This window comes from Amia ocellicauda, chromosome 1 (assembly GCF_036373705.1).
Source record: "Amia ocellicauda isolate fAmiCal2 chromosome 1, fAmiCal2.hap1, whole genome shotgun sequence".
NCBI classification, from domain to species: Eukaryota; Metazoa; Chordata; class Actinopteri; order Amiiformes; family Amiidae; genus Amia; species Amia ocellicauda.
Window position 1 is genome coordinate 36,759,067 of NC_089850.1, and position 24,119 is coordinate 36,783,185.

Consider the following 24,119-nt stretch of genomic DNA (forward strand, 5'->3'; position numbering starts at 1 on the left):
ATCTTTTTATCATCATTGAATGACCTTCCTTGGCCAGTAAGGCTGCTTATCTGTGTCCCCCCACCACCACCTGCACCATTGTACTGTGAAACACCTCCCTTCTTCCCAAATCTAGGAAGTGAGGCTTTAGAAGGAGCCCAGGATATGCTGCACTTCCTAGCAGGGTGTGGCGTTTTAGATTTCAGAATATTCTCTCCTCTTGCCCTGTTTTCTCTGGACAAGCCTCCCCTTTCGATTATACTGGTAATCCTGGAGCTGTAAGAATGGGGCGCAAGGGCAGTGGGGCATAGCTGGTACAGATGAGGGTCGGTAGATCAAAAAACATAATTTTCATCAGCCACACAATGCCAAAAGGTGCTCTTTCCTGCTCTTGCAAGAAAGACAGAAAGAAAGAAGAAAGGAAAGAAAGGAAACACCGCACACACACACACACACACATACAACAAAGAAATCACAAACATCCGTTCCAATTCAGATCTTGGTAGATGATCTGCATAAATACCATCAATCAGGGCCTGACGGTTATTTAGGAAAAAAGTTGCTCCCGCTCTAAGTTGTCCCCAACGGCCAAGACTGAGCCAGCTGCGTCTTGATTCCCCATCACAGCCCTCCCACACTCAGGGCCTGGGTGCCAGGAGGGGCTCCGGGGGAGGGGCCCGGGACAGCAGCCCTGGCAGGCCAGTCTGATGATCACTTTACCTTCGCCACATGTACCTCTAACGCCACCCACCTCCTGCTCCAGCTTTTCTGGTGTACTTGTTGTTGATGATGCTAAAATTTGCCTTTTCCTTTCTTTTTTTTCTCTTCTCCTCCTTCTCTTCCTCTTTGTTCTCCTCATGCTTTTAAATCAATTAGTAGGCCAAAGTATTCTAATTTATTGAGTATTTGGTAAAAGAATGGTCCATTAGACACATGTGGGTACTGTTTTTTTATATATTTCACTCAAATAGAAGAATTAGAACTATTTCAGCATTGTTGAAGTACATTTGTTTTTCTTTGATTCCACTCAAATTAAAACATGACTCCCCCTGAAGTCTGAAATAAGCCTGGCCCTCTAAAGTGATAATTCTTAACACATTGTGGAAAAGGATGCCATAATATTTTGACTTTGTTCAGCCTGAGGACAACAAATCTGCCATTGTGTATATATACAGCATGGATGACATAAATGAGAGATTAGATGCAGAAGACTAATAATTACCATTGTCAAAATGGGAAATTTCCATAGTGTTTGCTGCTGCTCTTTTTAATATAGCAGGGGTATTTATACATACATACATACTTACATACATACATATATAAATACGTACATATTGCATATTGAATACTTATTTGATAGTCATACATATTTGCAATTTAAATAACCTTGCAATCAACCTAGCGAGTAGAAGAAAGATTCCAGCTGACACAGGGAGTGTGGATGTCTGTGCCAGTGCCTGTGTCTGTGTGTCTCCAGGCTGGATGAGCAGCTTCAGCTATTCCTGAAGGACCCAGAACCCGATGCCACCCTTGACCTGGGGGCCGACATGCGCAAGATCCGTCACTGCTTCCAACTGCTCAAGGTGAGCCCCTTTCCAATCGCCACCGCCCCCACCCGTCATTCACTCTCCCCAGTCCCCTACACTCAACAGAGTTTGGATCCCCTCCACCTGTTCTCTGGGACAAAATAAACTGAGGTCTCCTGAGTTAAATCCGCTCTCATACTTCCACACTCCAAGTCACCCATGTTTTAAAATGTATTTCCACAGAGATTGTGTGCCAGTTATTAATAATATACTTCTTGTCTGTGTCAGTTCCAGTATCATGCACAAGGCCAAGTTATTAGACACAGATGTTTCTACCTAGGTGTTTTGTACCATTATCTGTCAGGGCTGCACATTTTCATATGGTTGGTCTTAGAACTGAATGTAGAGAAACCTATTATAGTCCGTTCCAAAAGTGATAAGCCTTTACGCCTGTTTAATTTACATTTTGTTTTTGTTGATTGCTTGTTTTTTGTTTGTTTATTTAGTAATGTCTGTGTCCAGTCTTTTAAACACAATTCTGCGTTCATGTTTAGACTGAGAGTTAATGTTGTGTTAATGTTCACATTTGAAATGTGACTGCATGTCTGGATAGTGTCACTCAAATAAGGTCAAATTACATTGGGTTTAGTTTCAACATCCATGCAATGAAAGGAAACATGGAATTAAATACATGCAGAATTAAAGTAATTGTTTGTCTTTTAAAGGGGAGTTTATCAAGACCCTTGCCCTGCGTTTCAGTGCTTTAAGAAGGGGGAAACAATCTGTACTGTATAACAAAATTGTCTACCTGTTGAACTGAATTACATTGTGGTTTGCTAGTTGAGTCATTTTCCATTGACTCAGCAGAGTCTGAGATCATTTGGAGAATCTTTGGGGGGGGGGACTTTCATTTGATTACGTTCATCATAATAATTAGCACATGAAGCTTGACAGCTGGAATTGCAGAGGACGGGAGGTAGGGAGTCTGTTAGTAACTAAGGTTTTAAGGCAGAGTGTGGCTGTGTTTATAGTGGAGAAATCTGTTTTGATTTTCAGACTTTTATCAGTGGGCTCCTGTTGGTGTTGTGGCAATATCTGCAGATGAGATATGATAAGTATGCAATCTGGCAACTGTCAGCAGGTTCTCTCCCTCCAGTCTGTTGACCTAACTAGGCCACACCAGCTGAGGACCAATAGTTTAATTATGTAATGGGAGGCTGAAGGGATAAATACATTGCAGCCTATTTATAAGTGCAGCTCTCTATCATCTTCAGGATTGCAACAAAAATGAATACACAAATATTCAGAGACATGCTTCAAACAAAACTTCATGGGAAGAGTAATGTGGGGTTATGGAGTACATAGCAGCAGAAGTGAAAAATCAACAAGAAAATGGGTTCAGTAATCGTTTGATAATCCTGCAAATGGGTTCACTAGTTATCATTATTATTTTATTCAGATGTTATTTCCTTTACTTTATTTGAGGGTTAAGCTGGGAAATTAGGTTTTTACACTGTGTCTTCTCAGACAGTATAATGTGTTCTCTGCTCTCCACACTGTCACCTGGCTAAGAATGTCTTCTGAAGGTCAGTTGAGAGCCCCTGAACACAGCAAGACATGCCCAACACTGCTTTCTAGAGGAAAGACTGCCCCCTTCTGACTACAGAGTTCAAGTGCACATTAATCTGTTTTGTAAAGGAGTTGAGCATTATGCATTTGGGGGGTTTATTCACACTAAGAACACAAAAATAAAAAAGCATGGTGATTTTCTCTTTTTTTCTTTCAGTTAATTTGCACACCCATTTTCTGAAAGTCACAGGAGTTTTGAAATTGAATTATATTATTAAAAAAGCATAGGTAGAGTAGCTATAGTTAGTTCAAAGATTGATCATGTGAATCAGTATTTTCCACTGGAGCAAAAATCTGCACCCACAATTTGCTAGGCGGAATATGCTATTAGAGAGGCGTATTGTTGCCATGGGGCTGCGGCTCATAACAGTAACTTAGGGAACATTTACAAGGACAGGCAGCAAGGCTGTGATTAGGAAATAAATCTAGAGAACAAATCCCAACAACAGGGACAGATTAATTTAAACTAGTGGAGAGAAATGAACAATATTATCCCCACTTCTAATCTGGCATTGTTCATTGTTTCATCTATAGTTTGCATAAACATACTGGCTGATGACTTCCATGCAGTACAGAGTGTGGGAATGAACCAGAACCGTGTTTCACTGATAAGTTATCATCAAAGCGGAATTTAATAATTATTTCAAAGGAATGCTGCTGAACCAGACATAATGTTCTTCAGAAATACAAGAAAATATTTCTGGAACATAAACCCATTTTCATTTATTTTGTGGTGAGGCAGTAACTTAAATTTTGGCATATACAGTGCCTTGCAAAAGCATTCAGACATCTGACCAGTTCTCTATAACTGAATTACAAATGGTACATTAAAATTTCCTTCCGTTTAATATTTTATTTTTAAACACTGAAACTCAAAATCAATTATTGTAAAGTGACATTGGTTATATTTGCTGCATAAGTATTCAACCCCGGTGCTCTGGAAGCTCCCAGTTTACACGGATTAAAGAAATTTCCCTAACAAGGACACAATCACCTGACCATTGGCCTCCACTTGTGAACTTTTGAAAATAAAATTTTCTGGATAAAAACCCCACTGTTGAAAGATCAGACAGAAGAGCATTCTACAGAAGTTGAAGATAGTCATACAAATGTATAGATTTGTAAAAGTGTACAAAATTTTATTCAGAAGAAGCTGTTCCTCAAAAAAGAGCCATCTAAAAGCATGAGAGTGACCCAGCTGCGATGAGAGAAAAGGTTTTGTGGTCAGATGGTATGGTATGGCCAGTGTTATGCAGAGCTCTTGATATGGTTGACTGGTGCACCATCGCACCACTCCCAGCCACTGACCTCTGCAGCTCCTTCAAAGTGACCATTGGCCTCTCTGTGGCTTCTCTGACAAGTCTTGTTTGAGTCCTGAGTTTTGAGGGATGTCCTTTTCTTGGCAGTGCCTGAGTGGTGTGATACAGCTTCCAGTTCCTGATTATTGGTTCAACTGTACTCACTGAGATATGGATATTATTTTGTACCCTTTTCCTAATCTATGCATTTGTATTACTTCAACTTCTGTAGAATGCTCTTTTGTCTTAATTTTCCTTCAGATTCACAGCCTGACCAATCAACCAGGCAGTAGGGTTTTTATCCAGAAAATGTAACAGCAACTTTAATGGTTCACAGGTGGAGGCCAATGGAAAGGGAACTGTGTCCTCATTAGGGCAATTTCAGGGTCTGAATACTTTTGCAAGGCACTGTATATGTATGTATGTATCTAGCAATTTCAGTTTGGCAAGGCAGTCTCAATGTACAATCCTGTGTGAGTATGTGTTTAATCCGTTAAACCAAGTGCACATTTTGGACTGGAATACCTTAATGAGTGGTGTGCAGGGTGTACGCCTGTGCCCCTGGGCCCTCAACACCGCGCTGAAAGAGCGCTTGGCCACAGCTGCTCTTCTTCCTCTCAGTGTTGATAGAGGGCAGAGGGCCTGTGGTATAGGCGGGTGGAGGTGGTATAGGCTCCTGTACAGGCAACCATCTCCTGAGGAGCAGACGGGAGCCATACAGAGTCTGAATGAGAGGCAGTTTATCTCTCTTCAAGTTTGTTGTACTTCTGTGGCTAAGCCATCTCCCTCTGAGTTTACATTCTTCTGTCCAGCATGCATGCTCAGTTTGTACATCCGACATGATTTAGGAGATTTTTCATTTTTTAGTATTTTTTTGTCTTCCTAAATGTACAGTACATTTATTATCCTGCTCAAGGTCACAGTAATTTGGTCTCATGCCTGTACATGGATGTCGATTAATTCTGCTGACACTGCCCCACACACCCTCCTTCTCCAACTGGGCCACACTTTGCGGTTCTCCGACACCTACCATCCTGCACTCCACCCTCATTCCCTGCCCGTCAGCTCTACCTTTTAGGGTGTTATAGCTGGACTTCCATTCTTAAAGTCAGAAATAACCCTGGACACTGTGCAACCACTTCTATTTAAAGTTTTATTTTATATATACATTATAATATATATTATAATGCGTAATGGTTAACTGTTGTAATGTATGTGATGCAGGAAAAGTAGTTTCCTTTCCAGAATGAAATTAACCCTCCCAGATCATACTTATAAGACTAACCAAAGAGTGCAAGACATTAAAGCACAGAAACATGCCTTATTATTTTGGATTACTTTCACTTTTTTAAACTGTATTGAATCAAAATATTTTTACTGCAGGATTGTCTTGATTATGGCAAATAAAAAAGGCTTTAATCTTCCTTCCTGTGTACCCCAGAGCTCAGACTGGCACCCATGGAGTTAGGGCTGTGGTGTGTTGCATCACTCATTAACATGATAATAAGTAATGCTAAGTTGTTTTAGACCAATAAATATATATCTACAGATATCTACAGTCCCTGGGGATCCTACCCAGATTAACCAACAACAAACAATTGGTTATCGCCATCTGTTGAGTGTGTATCAGTAAAACAGCCCTATTAAAATCTACTCCCATTCTGAAATGAAATGCAACAATTAAATTCAAGGAGAGAGTTTATTACATTAATCTGAATGCTTTTGAACTTAAGACCATAATGAAGGTTGAAAATGAGAGGAGGCCTATTAGCCCAATGTAGCTTATTTCGTTGAATGCTAATAACTAGTTTTTTAAAGGATTTCATAAGGCTGTTTTCTGAAGGATCCTACAATGTCTGGTTTAATGACATGGCTGGATAACCCTTTGTATAAAGAAGAGACTGTTGTTTTCAGTCTCAACCAAAGTGTATAGCAGTAGAGTAATTCACCTAGGTAACTCTCTATTGTTCAAGAGACAGATCCAAATTCCCCTTTACTATGTTATAGTCCACCCCATTGTACTGTGTGTCATAGGTGATGGTGACCGAGAGGAGGTCCAGTCAGGGTGGAAGGGACCAGCATCCCTCTCCCCCACCCCTGGGAGACCAAGAGGACTTGGACAGACCCATGCCTGAGGAGCTGAGGAGACTGAGAGAGCTGCTCCAGCAGAGAGACAAAGAGATCTGTATCCTTTTCTGTCATTGGCTGAGCGAGCATTTATCTATTTTACTGCAGATAGTGAGTGTGCCTGTGGTCAAATACATATCTCTCGCAATATAGGGAGAGAATGGCTTCTAAAATCCTCTTAGGACACTCAAAATATAATATTTGACAACTACACAAAGACCTTCCTACACCTTGACCAGAATGCATGATGACCAACCCACAAAAATGTAATTGGGGACAAAATTACAGCCTATCTTTGACTCATAGTATACAAACATATCATTTTACCACTGGCTATGACATTTCGTAGACAGGCTAATGATAATAATAATAATAATAATAATACCACTTCCATCTTATTAAAACGAGAAGGGTAGATACAGTATGTTCCATCATTTTTGGCTTACTCTGTTGAGTACTCAACTCCACGTTCCTCTGTGTGCAGTCAACTTTAATTGTCTCTCATGAGATCATACCATTATTTCTACAATCCGACCCGATTTTGAGAACTCTTGGAAGCTCAACTTTAATGACCGTCTTTCACCGAATGTATGTATTTTGCATTGTGAAGGAGTGCACACTACAGGGGGGGACACAGTTAAAGACTGAGCTGGAATCCTTTGTCGTGGGGATCTTTGACCTCGAAACTCACCAAATCTCACAGAAACACGCGTGATTCATCCAGAGAAAAAGTAAACAAACATGGACCTGGACTATCGAGCTCGCCACTGTTGCTGTTTGCGTTCGTCTGTGCGGACAACCACAAAATTAAGAGGAGAAAGTGGGTGAAGACATGACTGGGGAGCTGAGGGCAATAGCCTGTATACTCTGCTGTGAGAGCTGGAGCTGAGCAACAGTCACTGACTATATCCATCCCACAGTATGATCATCGCAATGTAGGTATCAATATTTTGAAATTTGTATCAGCCAAATCGGGCAAAACATTTTCTTGTGTGACCTTAGCTTTAGGCTAATATTTAACGATTTTAGCTGTAATGCACCTCATTAATTGAGCTCCTTTTTTGACTCTATTAAACTCCTTGCCCCTTTACTGTCCAAAGAGCTTTGCCTTCCATAAACCCACAGAGGTGCCAGCTTTGGATCTCATTTGTGCTGCAGAAACCTCCCAGGGGCTCGTTTCACCTGGAATCTGTTACACCTTTCACCAGGGAATCCTTAACTGTTAGGGACTTTTAACACATCATACATTAGTACTGAAAAACAGAAGACAGGAAGAGGCTTTTTAAAATTCATGTACCTGCCAAGTTGTAAATTCGAATACCACCCAGTCGCCCTAACTCTATTGGAACAGTGTTGGTTGATGGATGCCAGTTCACATTTGCACTGCAAGCAGCCACCTTAATTTTTATGATTTGAAGTACATTTTCCAATTAATGTTGTTGTCCAGAGGTAAAGTAAGACATTCCTTTTACACACAGGCTCCACTGTTGACTATAAAACCTCCTGTGGAGACTATAATACTGCCAGCCAAAATCAGACAGTGATAACAACTAGGACAATGGCCCAACTATAACTGATCAACACTTTTACGCAATTATGATTAAAAAACTGCTCAGAATAAGTCTAGAATCCTTTACAAAGTATGAGAAGCCAAATGCACGGTTAGAGAGTGTATTAACAGCTGCATACTGTGCTGGAATCATTTCAGTTCTTGGGGAAAACTCACTCCACTCACAGACGCCGCTTGTTTCAGGAATGAATCTCAATTTGTTTGGAATAACTTAGACTTACACCCACACTCATAATTACCTATGGCATTGCGGCTGTTGTGGGACATACTGACGATAAAATTCACCCACTTGCTTCTGTGGGTGGAATGTTCTCGTCTGATAAAATATGTATCATAATAAACGGACACAGTTTATTGACTACACTATTGCCATTTGGCTCAAAGAGTTTTGCCCCTTTATTCGAACTGTACACATTTCATCAAACTCGAGAGGTTTTGCTGTTTGACTGCTTCAACAATACCGGACCAGCATCAGGCATGAGCAGAGCACATGAGTAGTTGGAGTGTCTCAAGAAAGAGACAATGCCAGTGATGGTGTGCAGTTGTTATTGAGTGAGAGAGGACAAACTGAATTTAACCTTTGAGGAACAAATAGAAGAAAGATCGCTTTTATTCAGGAGTTGGATCCGAGTGGCATGAGAATATGCAATACTGAGCCAAACTTTGTAGGGACGTGTGTTATATTTGTGATGATGATTATTGTTTAGTTTGTATTTATGTATTTTTCTGTTTTTCTAAATAACTTAAAATCTGAAACTCTTTTCCCATTGTATACTTCAATTTGTTATTGGCAATTGATCCACCAACACCCAACTCCACAGACTCATACTGGCAGCCACTGGGGACATTGTTGATTTCCCATGGTGATCTCTATGCCCTAGAATTTGTTTGTTCATTTATTTATTTGCTCATTAATTTTTTAAGCTGTGATGCTGTAAATCAAGCTATCGTTTACAAAGACACATTGATAGGGGAACACAATCTTTCTTGGGACTTTTGTACCTGTTTTGCTGCAGGGTAATTATTTCCCAGAAACAAAGTGATGAGATATTTGGCAAGCATGACGTGGGTCTGATTTTGGAAAGCTTAATCAAAAATGTGTCAGAAACCAAGAACTTGTTTTATGGATTGGGAGTTTGCTTTCCTCATTTATTGTCTTCTCGCTGCTTGCTGGAAGTATTAAATGAAGTGTGACAAAGCTCCCAGCAGAACTGAAGAGATGCTCAGTGAAAATAATTAAACCCTCAGTGTTGTTCTTATTTAAACTTGATTATAATATTTCTATTAAAATAAATAAATCCTCTTTTTTGCACTTGTCCCAAAAATGTAGTAGTAATAATAGTTCGATATAAATTCTAAAATCCTACAATTTGCTAAATCTCGGTAATTGAGTTCATATTCCGTGTATCAGTAGTTTCTTGGGTTAAATAATACAACAAAGATTAATGACATTCTCATTAAAAGAAATGTGATCAGCTATCAGTGATCCGGGTAATGGTTACAGGCAGTCTTGTGGTCATGCCTTTAAAATAGCGAACAGCAGGAGGGTGGAATATCAGTGGAATTGGTTTCTCACAGTTGTTCCAGGTCACCCTAATGAAATGTGGTGAAGGAGAGATCTATACCCTCACCACAAACCACTAAATTGGCACTAACTAGCATTGGCAGTGCCTGTCACAAGCTCCTTTGTGGTCCTTTAATAAATTCAACTACAAACTCAAACTGACTGCTAAGCACAAAATAGGGTTTAGCTCTGTGTACCTCACTAAAAGAGAAATGTATTTCTCTATATTTTACTTGATTAAACCCTTTTCCTGTTCGGTCACTGATTTCTATCGGGCAGAAATGCTAACAATTGGCGTTTTGAAGGCGTTATAATCTCATGAATGTCCTACCTGACCTGCATTGTCTGCTTCTTAATACTCAAATGGGCAGTTAAAAAACATAGACTTCTTCCCCCCCACCTAAATTTCCCAGTTTATTTTTTCCTCCCATATCCTATTTGGCTTGTACACTCTTTAACCTTGTTATGAGTTATATTAATACAGTGAGGGAAAAAAGTATTTGATCTCCTGCTGATTTTGTATGTTTGCCCACTGACAAAGAAATGATCAGTCTATAATTTTAATGGTAGTTGTATTTTAACAGTGAGAGACAGAATAACAACAACAAAATCCAGAAAAACACATTTCAAAAAAGTTATAAATTGATTTGCATGTTAATGAGGGAAATAAGTATTTGATCCCCTATCAATCAGCAAGATTTCTGGCTCCCAGGTGTCTTTTATACAGGTAACGAGCTGAGATTAGGAGCCCTCTCTTAAAGGGAGTGCTCCTAATCTCAGCTCGTTACCTGTATAAAAGACACCTGTCCACAGAAGCAATCAATCAATCAGATTCCAAACTCTCCACCATGGCCAAGACCAAAGAGCTGTCCAAGGATGTCAGGGACAAGATTGTAGACCTACACAAGGCTGGAATGGGCTACAAGACCATCGCCAAGCAGCTTGGTGAGAAGGTGGCAACAGTTGGTGCGATTATTTGCAAATGGAAGAAACACAAAATAACTGTCAGTCTCCCTCAGTCTGGGGCTCCATGCAAGATCTCACCTCGTGGAGTTTCAATGATCATGAGAACGGTGAGGAATCAGCCCAGAATTACGCGGGAGGATCTTGTTAATGATCTCAAGGCAGCTGGGAACATAGTCACCAAGAAAACAATTGGTAACACACTATGCCGTGAAGGACTGAAATCCTGCAGCGCCCGCAAGGTCCCCTTGCTCAAGAAAGCACATGTACAGGCCCGTCTGAAGTTTGCCAATGAACATCTGAATGATTCAGAGGAGAACTGGGTGAAAGTGTTGTGGTCAGATGAGACCAAAATCGAGCTCTTTGGCATCAACTCAACTCGCCGTGTTTGGAGGAGGAGGAATAACCCCAAGAACACCATCCCCACCGTCAAACATGGAGGTGGAAACATTATGCTTTGGGGGTGTTTTTCTGCTAAGGGGACAGGACAACTGCACCGCATCAAAGGGACGATGGACGGGGCCATGTACCGTCAAATCTTGGGTGAGAACCTCCTTCCCTCAGCCAGGGCATTGAAAATGGGTCGTGGATGAGTATTCCAGCATGACAATGACCCAAAACACACAGCCAAGGCAACAAAGGAGTGGCTCGAGAAGAAGCACATTAAGGTCCTGGAGTGGCCTAGCCAGTCTCCCGACCTTAATCCCATAGAAAATCTGTGGAGGGAGCTGAAGGTTTGAGTTGCCAAACGTCAGCCTGGAAACCTTAATGACTTGGAGAGGATCTGCAAAGAGGAGTGGGACAAAATCCCTCCTGAGATGTGTGCAAACCTGGTGGCCAACTACAAGAAACGTCTGACCTCTATGATTGCCAACAAGGGTTTTGCCACCAAGTACTAAATCGAAGGGGTCAAATGTGTTTTTCTGGATTTTTTTGTTGTTATTCTGTCTCTTACTGTTAAAATACACCTACCATTAAAATGTATAGACTGATCATTTCTTTGTCAGTGGGCAAACGTACAAAATCAGCAGGTGATCAAATACTTTTTTCCCTCACTGTATATAAAGTATTATTTCTCTGTATTTCTCTCAAGTAAGGTGTCTTTTGAGATCCACACCTTGTTCACTGAGACCAATAGGTGCTGCTTATTGATTAACCTGCACAGAGCTCATTGAGTCAAGCCCCATTCATGACCCCATTTGAGCAGAGCTACCTGAAGGAGTATTTGAAGATGTTCTTCAGTCCATCTTGGCCTCTCAGTGCCACAGGGAATAGTGACACCCATGGAGCATTATTCCCATATATATATATAAACATTAATACACTAGAATGTGGCTGATCACTTATGGGTTTCTTGAACTGTTGTATGTTTCCCTTGTCTGCATTCTGTAGGCCTATGGAGTGTTGACATGTGTTTTCAGATTCTGTTTCATCCTCTGAGTGAATTTGATTCTGTGCAGTTTGGGCAAAAGGACAGCTAGTGAAGGGCTTATTGCCAAAATAATGTGTGTGTTCTGTGTCTCAAAATCAGTAACACAAATGAAAATTAAATATTTTTTATGAAAGCTGCTGGAGAACTCGGCACTTCTAGGCTTCAGTAATCCTCAATCTTCTGATGTGACTGAAACTTTTGGATGCTGTGTTTGCAGGAGAGAGTGTTGGTGTCCTTCCAACATATGCGTTTGGTATCTGAACACTGGAGATCTGTGCAGTGTTGTTATCATGCAATGACATGTATGCAGGCTATGATGTCCTGGAATCTTGGCAAGTTCTTCGCCGCCCTGGCTCATTTCCTTTCACATGATTTGTGATCCAACTCATTATGTTTTATTGTGCAAGGTACAGTTGGTGTCAGACTCTTAAGTATTAATATTTTTTGGATTGTTTTTTCTGGTATGTTGTTGTTTTTTGATGGCCATACTCAGTGCTTTAGTCCTCCATAGCAAGGAAGCATTGTGGGCAACTAGATACAAATGTAAAAAAGGTTAGATTCTGGATTCCCTATACATATTCATTGCAACACAATCCATAGATCAAGATTTTTGTATTCCTTTTTACTTCTACTTGTCCTTATTTCCTTAACCCTGCCCCCTCCCCCAGCGATCCTAGTGACCATGCTGAAGAAAGAGAAGAGGAGGGTCCAGGATGTATCAGCCCAGCTGGCTGTCCTCTCCAATGGCGAGTTGCTTTCCCAGAGTTCCTTGCGTTCCTCGGGGGTGGAGCTCGCAGACAGGTCAGGGGGGTCACCCAGTCTGAGCCAGAGCAGGGGCAGCCTCTCCTCGGACAGCACTCCCCCCGAGCCGGTGCACAGATGGAGAGGTAATACAACACATACACGTGTTATTTTGATATTTTGTCGAAGCTTTTTTTTTTTGTAGTTGTATCAAAAGTACAACAAAGGAAGAATATACAAAACATTAGCCTTTTTTCATGTCCACGTCTGAAGGTTTGAAATGGACATTCCTTCACTAATCTGAAGATGGTGACATTGCCAGCATTTTTTGTTTTATGTGTGTATTGTTTTCATCACTTTACCCAAAGTACAGAGCTTTAAAAAATATGGCAAAAATATCCTGCCTGATGTTTGTTGGTTAAGCAACCAAACAAAGCAAAACAAAAACACACTCATTAGATTTCCTCACACTTGGGTAAGTTTGTGAAGCATCTGTGTTTGCTTAACATAAGTAATTAAACCACTTGGAGTGTCAGGGTGTTCCTTATTGTATGAGGAATGTGAGAAATGCCATCAGTTGAGTCACGGCATTGCTGGAGTGACTGTGTGTTACAGGAACCCATTATCTGTCCCCTGTGTTGTCAGGACTGTTTTTAGTGGCGCACAGGGAGCTGTAATCTCACGGCTGTGGCATTTTCCCAAGGAGCTCTACATTAACTGGTAGCTTCAAGAGCTCAATTGGTTGAGCTATGCCATAAAAATAGCATTTTACATTTTAATCGGAAAAACGTAAAATTTTTAACTAGTGTAACTTTACACAATATATACAAAAAGGGCGAAATTAAAAGTCTATAAATCAATCAATGTACTGTGATGAAGTGATCTTTCAGAGCAAGAATGTGAGGACAGCCTGTTACAGTCTTGCTGATTGAGAGAGTGTCTTGAGCTCTCTATGGATAAACATAAGACCCTACAAACCAAATCCTTCACAGCACTGGGATTAGAGTTGGGAAAACAGCGTTTACACAGTGTTTCACTCAGAGATATTTTGATAAAACGATAGGGTAATTATAACATCTGTTTAAGTTATGAACTGAATAAAAGTTTAATGGGCCTGTAAGGTTTGCGATAGATTTGTGTAACAAAAACATCACGCCAAAAAGCTGTGATTTTAAAAATAATTTATCACAAATTTCATTGTAATTATTTTGTTTTTGATTTTGCACATACTTCACATGATGACAAACCTGAACTCTAATAATAACAATAATAATATATCCAATTATAATAATAATCAAAGCCAGCATTTCCTTAGCTGACTCACTCTGAGTTTTTATCACATGGACCACAGCTTTATCATTCTTCCCTCCGACGAGACATTGTTGGTTAATGATGCCTAGATCAACACTGGAAACACTGAAAAACCGGGAGGCTATTAATAAACAAACACATGTTTGAATGGCATCCAGTCTTTAGAGTGTCAATCATTGTAATAAAGGGAACACTATTTCATATGGGATAAATAATGTTACTGTCACAATATTCTGTCCTCTTAGAGACGTTCCAGAAAGAAAAACAGATTTAACAAAGATTAAAGTGGAAACTGTAGATAATACTTGGTTCTTGTTTTCCCAATTCTTATACTCTTCTATATATTCTTTTATGTTTTTGAATTCTGAAATGTTCTGAAACTGGCCGTGCTATTCTAGTAATTCTGTTTGTTTACCATTCAGTTATTCTTCTGGACACTTTGATTTCCTCTTCACTCCCACAGATTTAATTTGCAGCTTTATTTGCTGATCCTGATGCCTCTTTCTAGGGGCTAGAGGGAACAACATTGTTCTGCAGAGGCTGTGAAAGGAATATTTAAGGTAGCTATGGACTTGGGGATGACTGACTTAGAAATATTTTCATAGCTGGTTCTGGTATTTCTTCTGATACCACAAGCATATTTTCCTTTGAACATCCAAGTACATCCCAGGAGCACATGGGTTTAAACACTAACAAATGCAGCATACAGCCTGATTCATGAATATGGAAGGAAAGTCGATGTTTGCTAGTTACATGAGAGTAGTGATGCTAATTGAGTTTAATCCCATAGACATTGTTTTTATTATAAATAAAAACGAGAGCATGTACAAGACAGATGTATGACTAATACTGGAACAAAATAATCTCACATCTTTCAGACATAGCAGGGCATAAGTTTAGGAAAAATAAACACATTTTAAACATTTTATTCCCCTTCGTTGTCTATCCTGAATTAACACTCCATCCTAAGAATGTTTTCAGAATTGTTTCCTTCATTGCAACTAATCAGTTTAATTCGTGGTTCTGGTACGTGCTGGCTTTTCAAGACTGCCATACTGTAATTGTTACCCCATGTGTTGTACTTGTATCTTGGGCTGTGTTTTAATTTGCTTTGTAACTTACATGATAATATTGAGTGTAACTCACCTGGGATAAAGGTGCCAGACAAACAAATAATGATTATACTAATATGTATGTGGCTTACAACTAAAACAAGGCGCATCATTATTTATTATTTATTCATAATGAGACTTTGCATGATTAGGATAATACACAGAGCACATTGTTGAGTTTGTACTTCATACGCATATTCTTGATATATATATTCTTGATTTAATTTATAATTAACTTAACTTTTAATTGTTCAGTTTGTGTTTCTTACAGCCTTAAACATTGTTACAAAGTGAATGCCTAGACCCTTGATTCCTGATTAATTTTATTCAATGTAACATCCTGCAGGAAGTTTGCCACTTTAATTGCTGGATGTTTCAGTTTAATGATTTACGATGGTCTTCATGAAAAAATCCAGAAATGGATAGAGAACTTTCTTTCTTCTTCTCTATATCTGTATACTTTCAGACCTGAAGAATAGCTTGAAAGGTGGATATATGACCTCTGCTTTGTCTTCAAAGGGTTGTCAAGACTATGATTTTATTGAAGGCCTGCCGTCAGGAGTGTGTTCTCAGCTCCAGAGAGCCTGTCAGGAGGCTGGGCAGAGAGCCTGGTTTAATTCTGTGGTGGCTGACTATGCGAAGTGCTTTTTTAAATATTCACATTTTTCTGTTGTTGTTTGTTTGTGTTTGAGTAGCGAAGTGAATGAAGCGTGTCACAATATCTCTGTTTGTAACTGTCCCACTCCTCTCTCCCTCTCATAAAAATACTTTGAAATTCCCAGAATGACCAGATTTAATTATTACCATACTCATGGACAATCTTAGGCTCTTTTCATCGTCTTGCCAAGCCCTCTGCCAGCACTAACTTACGCAAACATGTTATTTAAATAGCTTGCCCAAATATAACTTCCACTAACATGAAGCCTCTTCACACACCACCTCATTCTCCAGACTTAAACAGTCCCCAAACATCTTGAACTACCAAATGCTTTCTTAATTGCATACCAGCAGGCCAACCTCTGGATACTGGAGCCCACTGCCTTCCACACTTCAGCCTGGCTCACTCAACCTCAAATGTGCTCGGCCCCATTTACTCTGCAGCTCCTCGGCCTAACTGAGCTACTGAATGCAGTGCAGCCCAGTAATATGACCATTGAGGGAATAGAACACACTGACGCCCAGCACTCTGACCGCTGAGCTACTGAACAAACTGCCACCCAGCACTTTCTCACTGAACACACCACAGCCCAACTCTCTTAATAGTGAGCAGTTGAAACAGTTGAAACACTCTGCTGCCCAACACTAACCACTGAAGCACCTACAATACTGCTGTTTTCAATGTTTCTGTTTCAGATACAGCAGAAAAACTTAGTCACGAACATTACTGTATGTAAAGGGCAAGGGCAAATAAGTGAGGCCACTAAGACTGGTATTTTGTCATGTCAAGTGAAAAGTATCTATTTTTTTCCCAGTGAAAAGTGGAGGCTGTTTTGTTTTTTCCACGGTGTTGTGATTCCACTGTGAACTGCCAACAGTTTAGGAAACCAGTACGGTTGGCATGACATATTGTTCTGGATTCTTTGGTCTTTCATTTGAAAAGAAATGATTTGCATCACAGAGACTAATTATGAATGAAAGAAAGAAAGGTCTTTAATGTTTCTTTGGAATTCCTTCCCTGACCCCTGTTTTTAAAGGCAAAGTCTTTCTGTTTTTCTGAAAGGCTCATGGATGTTGTGTTTTGTGTGTTGTATGAGTGCTGGCATCTGTATGTGTTTGTGTGAGTGGAAAGACCTGATGTTGTCCTGCACATCCCCTGAGAGCAGGTGGAGAAAGCTGGATTTAGTCTTGTTTGATGAGGCTCTCTGGGTGAGAAGACAGCTGGCTTGGGTTAGGAGATCAATAGATTATGGTCACTTGAAAAATGAACTACAGTGGAAAAAAACAACAAGCTGAGTAAATAACATTAGTTACTAAATGAGAGCCACAAAAATGCCCTAAAATATGCCAGTAGGAATAATGTCTGTAGGTGGGGTTATTCTTGGTTCCCCTTGGCCAGCCTGTTCTGTGACACACTGAAGTGGCAATTCATGTGCTGCCCTTTCTGCAGAACTGAGCAGGTCATTGGGAGGTACCATCAGGACAGACCTCAGACAGCCATTCGTTTCCCTTCCATTTGAGCTTGATGCGTAATGATCTGATGGAGACAGTAAGCAGAGCATACAGGAATCCTGGCACTGTATTCATTTCCAGACTGTATAATTAAGGACAAGATGGAGTTTAATGTTGTTGTATATCTATCTATATTTTTTTAATGTTTTTTTTTTTTTTCAATTAGATCAAGTGCATATGGATTGAATTATAGGTTGTCCCTAATGAAATGGAAAATACTGCAGCTATGATAATAGTATGGATAATGATAATAAAGTCTCCGCATTCCCTCCATCTGCTGCCCTGCTTTTAGCACAGCATTTTACAAGTTTGAAGGTTTATCTCACAAATGCAGTTCATGTGGCACAGGCAACACGTGGCACTTGCAAATGAGAAGCAGCCTAGTTTATCACTCCAGCACAAGAACCATTCCTGCTCCAAAGGGGATTTGCTGTAATGCACGTAATGAGCTTGACCTTTGAGAGTAAACCTGGCCTTCTCTGCTTACTGACATTGTCTGCCTGCAGATTAACGCTGTATCCTGCGTTAGCTAAAACAGCTGGATCGCTTTGTGTTTGACAGCAGGGAAAGTCCAGCTCTTCTAACGCCCCACTAGACTCTCTCTGCACCACTACCTGAGCACACAATTTAATAACAATGAGCCAAAAGCTTTCTATGCTCATTTTCACTATATTTTTTATATTGTGTAGAGTGGGAAGTGTCAGTGTTTTTTGTTTTTTGTTTTATCTCTCCAACCTAGCTTTTGGCTACATAATTGGTCTAATAGAATGATACAGTTGATTTGATTTCTGGGAGAAAGTCTCCCCAGGCTCGATAAAGATTTTCTTGGTACTATATGTTAATTCAACAGCGTAGTTTAAGTTACAAGCTGTAAAGTGACAGTTAAATAATTTATATAAGCCATGGAAAATATGTATATTAATTTAGAAATTAGTTATTCCAGTTTGAGACAAAACACATAAGACATTGTGGCCCAGGACTTGAGTTTGACTCTCGTGATGTTGAGTGTGTGTGTGTGTTGGGCATTGCCTCTGGATTAAGACCAACAGGTTTCTGTTTTGCTTTTCTCTATTCCATTATTTTCAAACTTTAATGGCACCAAGAAATCATGAAAGTTGATAAATGATTATCTGTTATCTACTTCTTCTGTGTATTAAGCCTAATCTTAACCCTAACCCAAACACTAAACCCTAACCATAAAACCCTAAACCCAAGCTTTGACCATAAAACCCTATCCCTTCACCCTAACCGTTAACCCAGACAACTCCAACTCGCTGAGACATGTTAGGAGGCTGAGGTGCTCTAGCAGCTCTTGTTCCACTTGTTCATTCTGAAAGCAACCCTTTGCTCATCATACTGTTCACTTTACAACCTATAATAATATACCTGCACTTGAGTGGATCATTAGTTTTCATGCAGGGATCATATTCTGTGCATTTGTGTGAGCGTGCACATCATTATAGTGACATCAGCATAGTTAAGAGTGACTAATTTTTATAAAGGGCACTGGTAATCGCAAGCATTATGATTACTACACAAGATGAAATACCCTCAAGCCACAACATAACTGGTACATCTATGGGGAAAAAGGGTTATTATAATATACTATAATTTATTTTATACAGTGCACTCAGACTTAAAGATATCCACAAGGGCCCCAAATTCTCTGTTATACAGCACTATTATACTCAATGTTCTTCTGGCACATCCAGAAGGCTGGAATTTAAAAAAAAAACTGAACAAATTGTACCTCTTTCAGATGATTCATTAGTTCTCATTTGCAATGGAATGTGTTGAAACAATATAATTTTTATTGATCAGTTTAGTTGTCAATTTATGTTCACTTTAAGCCTGTGGTTGTTCCTAGGAGAGTTGTGAAAGCAAAAGGAAAAAACAGTCCTGTTTCAAATGAGGAATTTGCTACAGTAACAGAAACGTGAAGAGGTACTTTGCCAAATAAGAATCAGTGAGATCATTATGACACAAATTGTGCTTACACAATGTAATGTGATGAAATGTTCCTTGTGGATAGATATTTCAGGAATGTTCTGTTTTTAACAGGGAACAGAGCTGATTTCCTAGGTCTTAGTCACTTGCAATTGTTTAGGTTAATTTCTTGCAAGAACTGTTACTTAAATAATCTCTGGTTGTAATCAAGATGTTCTATAAAAAATAAATGCCTTGCGTTTATCTTGCACGAGATCATTCATATTTCTGGTGTTGTGCTTCCTGTAATCAACTATATTGCTTTCAAGGCAGACATATAATAAATACTCCCTCAGCAATGGAATGTACATCTTGATTAATTTACTTTTTTAATTGGGAGAGAATGATACTTATTAAGATATAATGGTTGCGCAAACATAAGTGTTACATTTAGGTGAAAAATACAACATACAATACTGTATCTATCTGCACGTCAAAAACAGCTGTTAGAATTGGATCTTTAATTAAAAAATATATATATTTAGCATGAGATTTTCATATTTGGAAAATGTTTCCCAATAGTAACATTTCGTTTTTTAAGAAGGACTTGGATTGATCTTTAAAGAGTCTGTTTGTTGCAGTAAAATACAATATTCAAAGTGATCAGAAGCACATTGAGTGAACGAAGGCAGACAGCTGGTTGGAAAGTAGTAATATTTTATAGAAATACATTTTCAGAGCCTGCTGCAATGCTTCTATGAGACAAACATCAGATACATGGGTCAACGGGGGATTTGGGCGTTTGACTCTAAACTAAACGCATATTATAACAGTAAATTGGAGATGTAGACTAACTAATTTAAGTACACAGTCACTCACACAATTGTCTCACTTGAACTAAATAATTTTCTTTTCTTACTCTTTGTACTATCGACTGGTCTTGACCTCATTTGCTTTGAGGATTGTTAATTTCCATGTGTTGACCACACACAGCAATAGTTTCTTTTAGCACATGGTTTATATTGACTATCTCTGCAGCCTCTTCTTATATCAGCTCAGATATGAGGTCTGGTATGAATGGGTTAAGACCAACGGACCTTGGAAAAAGTTTACTTTTATGATCTCGCACACTCCAAGGTCATTTCAGGATCTTTCCATTTCTCACTCCAGTATCTTTCTCCCTGGTTATCATCTAGGTGACTGTATAGGTGTTATAAATACTGTCTGGCATTGAGTTTATTGCTTTTAGTGTTCTATGGATTTCCTTCAGTTTTCTAACATCTATCAGGGCTTGTTGTGTAGACCTCCCCTAAACCTGGAAGAGGGTTCAAGCCCCCTGCATCAGGAGACTGGGCTTTTGGCGTAGCTGTAACTCTTTTGTGTGGACCAGGTGGCCAGAGGTGTGGTCTAACCATGTACACCACACGGTCATCATATGTGTCCTTTCTGTTTAAGTCTACATGTCTAATGGTGCCACATGTTATCACATTCGTGACAAAGACTCATTAACAGGTCCTGAGTACTAAACATAGATCTTTGTAAAATATGTTTAAATGCCTTGTTTATATTCTGCCCTCTAGAATACAGTCTGCCAAATAGAAAACATGACATACGATACACCAGAAAGATGGGTGATCTAATCATTACATCATGCACTGTCTAGACCCCTGCAGTATGTCTCAGCTACTGTATTGACCCCCCCAAAAAATAGAGGCTCTTCTCTTTTTCATCAACCCGCATTGTCTCCAAAAGGCATCAGCACAAAGCCATTTTATAATCACAGCACACTCTCTTTTAAATGTTCACTGCAGATTAAAAGCTTTGATGTGGGATAAAAATATCTTGGCTGGTATCTTTTTTTCTTGAGGAGTGTATACATATTTCTCCCACAAATTAAATCTGTCTTATCCTTGCTTGGTCACTCTTTCCTCCCAGTCTGTGATCTCCGCAGTTAATCCTGTTTGAATTCACTCGCTGTTTTTTTTTTTTTGTTGTTGTTTTCCCCCGGCACAGCGTAGTCGCATTTTGTTTTCTGCAAATTGTGTTTGTTTATAGCTTCTAGGCCGAATGGCACAAACCAGATGTTGTCCCAGATGTGGTAGTGACCACATGTCCATAATCAAAAAGTGTGCCATTATGAGACAGAACAGGCTGTCCTGTCAGAGAGAACCACCATCTGAACTCCGATGATGAATATGACTTAGAAATGAAATGCTGCACACTGTAAATTAGGCTTTAGGGATATTTAAACATATATAAGTTGATATTGTTTTGGTTTAATTGTCATTTAATACACTTTGTGAAGCACATGACTGGTTTTCAGATACCTCTGCCTGTCTCTCCACCCAAATGATTGCTTTAATTCAGTCTCTCCCTCCAGCAGTGTCTCCTCAGTGGTGATCTACTTCAGCCTCTAACACCTAGAGTTCATCCACATTGTTAATAGATGTTCACCCTCTCTGTCTTTGGTGAAGCTGGGATCTGAACTGACAAGCCTATCCATTACTTGTAGAACAACAGAAGATCAATTATAAACCTTGTCATGTCTAGACTAAACACCCACAGGTTCAAACTGTGGTCTTCTACCGCATTCCATCACAAAATTAATACAATTTATAAAATGGTGGCGTTCATCCAAACATTGGCACACTGCTTTTGGTTGATTTGGAAACATTTAGTCTGTTGGCAAAGAATATCGGCACTGTTGTTCAACATTTTAGGTAGATTCAGAAAACAATATAATGTAATTAAACTCATGGGTTAGGAGGAATCATCAGTAATAGCCCAGAATGGTATTTGGTGTTTTTGTTTTTGTCTCTTTGTTTTGTATGTATAAATGAAATGACCTGGGAATCATCCTGAATTCTGCCATGACAAATAACCTGTCACAAGAAAAGGATTCTTCTGTCCAGAAGAGAAACATTCTGTTCTGAGAAATCTGGAATTCATTAAATATCCAGAGCATGTGGAATGTAATGGTACATTCAAAAAGGTGTCATGTATTTCTCAAGGGCCTCTCAGTTCAGTTGTTGTGACACTGAAGGTCTAGAATGTGGCCTGGTACTGTGGCTGCCTTTGTGGGAGCAGCAACAAAACAAGAATGACTCAGACACCCGTGTCAAAGGTACACAGAGCCCTGGGTCAAATTAACTGCAAAACACTTAACTAGTCCAACCCATATCCTTGTTTCATACCCTGAAGGACACATTAAAGACTTTAATGGTGAGCTGCTCTTAATGGTGAGGGCTGATCTTTAGGAGCTACAGGAGCCATGGTGGGCGCAGCTGTGTGCGCGGGCGGTGAGAGTGCGATCACAGGGAAAGTATTTTTATTGAAGGAGGCTACAGTGTGTGGTGAGCCAGCGTCTCTCAGTCCTCACATGTGACAGCAATTTCACCGGGAGACATCGGGGTTACGAGAGAGGGGGGAAGACGGGAGACGGCAGTCTGAGTTTCTGGAGCTGAAGCTTGTTCCTTATTCATTTTTAGGAAACCTATGTATTTATAAATGTGTTATGTGTGTTATTTATTATGAACATTGGAACATGTTAACAGTGAAAAATCTAAAACAAGAAAAGGTTGTTCAGCCCCCACTGTGCTTGCATTTATTTATTAATTGATTAATTCATTTTTCATGTTTGCCATCTCAACCAGTACTCAGGAGAGTTTCACCAGCACTCGACTGATCATCCTTCACCCAGGGAATATGGCTGATCTCTCACAGCAGTTTACAATTGTCCATTGAAGCGACGTTCTCGTTGTTTAAAAGTTCCACTTGTTTCAGCCTCAGGAATGTTGCTGGTCACCTGATGTTCCCCAGCTCCCTCTATAAGGACATGATCCTTCCCTTTTCAGAAATCCAGAAGTGGATGGCACAGAGGATGTCCTTGTTTTACCATTCCCTTCTCTGTGCACCTCAAATTTTGGTTTTAGAGACTATAAGCTGCCATCTATGTTTCAATAATAAGAAAAAAAACATACACAATACATTTCTATTTAAGGTAGTGAAGATGATTGTTTTACTTTGTAAATGAATACAATTTTTGACTGTTGGAACATTGAAGCTGAACATAGTCCTGTTCGATTTGCACTACAGTTTTTCCTTCTCTGTATGTGCCCAGATGTGCCACAAATAGCTTTACACATGTTAGAAAGCAGGAAGTCTGCTGTCCCTGAAGAATGATCAGCACAAGCACATGCATTCAAAGGCATATTTGTAGGCTCATGGACACTGTGGTGTGGCGTGCTTGCTTGTATTCCACAAAGGCTTTAGCTTCAAAAGGAGACAGACAAACCATGCGGAAAGCATTTGTTTGCCTGCAGAGGAAATCTCCGGAGAATAAAGAGCTGTCAGGTTGTTTTCTTCCAAGTGTCAGGTTTTTATTTGCAGTTTTCATGAATCCTCTTCTGACTAACCAATTCTGTAAAAGGCAAGAATCATGAAACCGCTATAATTCTGTATGGTTTGTCATTCAAATACTTTAATTTAGTCTAAGGTCGTTACATCAATGTATCAGTTTGATCAAATTTCCAATTGTTCTGTCTGTTCTTAGCATAACCTTCCTCATGCACTCGACTTCAGAGTGTGCCCAATTGTTGGACATCATTGTGAGTCAAGTTTGTAAAGGAGATCTCTGCACCTGTTTGGGATGAAATCAGTAGGTTTGAATATAGCTTTGAATCTCCCAGAGTTGTAAATCATTAGTTTAGTGATTCTATCTAGGATGTGCCCCCCACCCCAATATACAGAGTCTTTTCATGTCAACATTATGT

The 24,119-nt window shown here is 39.6% G+C and overlaps 1 protein-coding gene across 3 annotated transcripts in view; it reads left to right on the forward strand.

Annotated features, from left to right (window-relative positions):
- kif6 (kinesin family member 6) overlaps nt 1–24,119 on the forward strand; it is a 101,594-nt gene that overhangs the window by 34,271 nt on the left and 43,204 nt on the right. For all 3 annotated transcript variants that reach the window (XM_066703395.1, XM_066703412.1, XM_066703403.1), the window contains exons 11-13: nt 1,457–1,562; nt 6,467–6,617; nt 12,757–12,975. In XM_066703395.1, the coding sequence (XP_066559492.1) occupies nt 1,457–1,562; nt 6,467–6,617; nt 12,757–12,975 (476 nt within the window). The remainder of the gene's footprint in view (nt 1–1,456; nt 1,563–6,466; nt 6,618–12,756; nt 12,976–24,119) is intronic.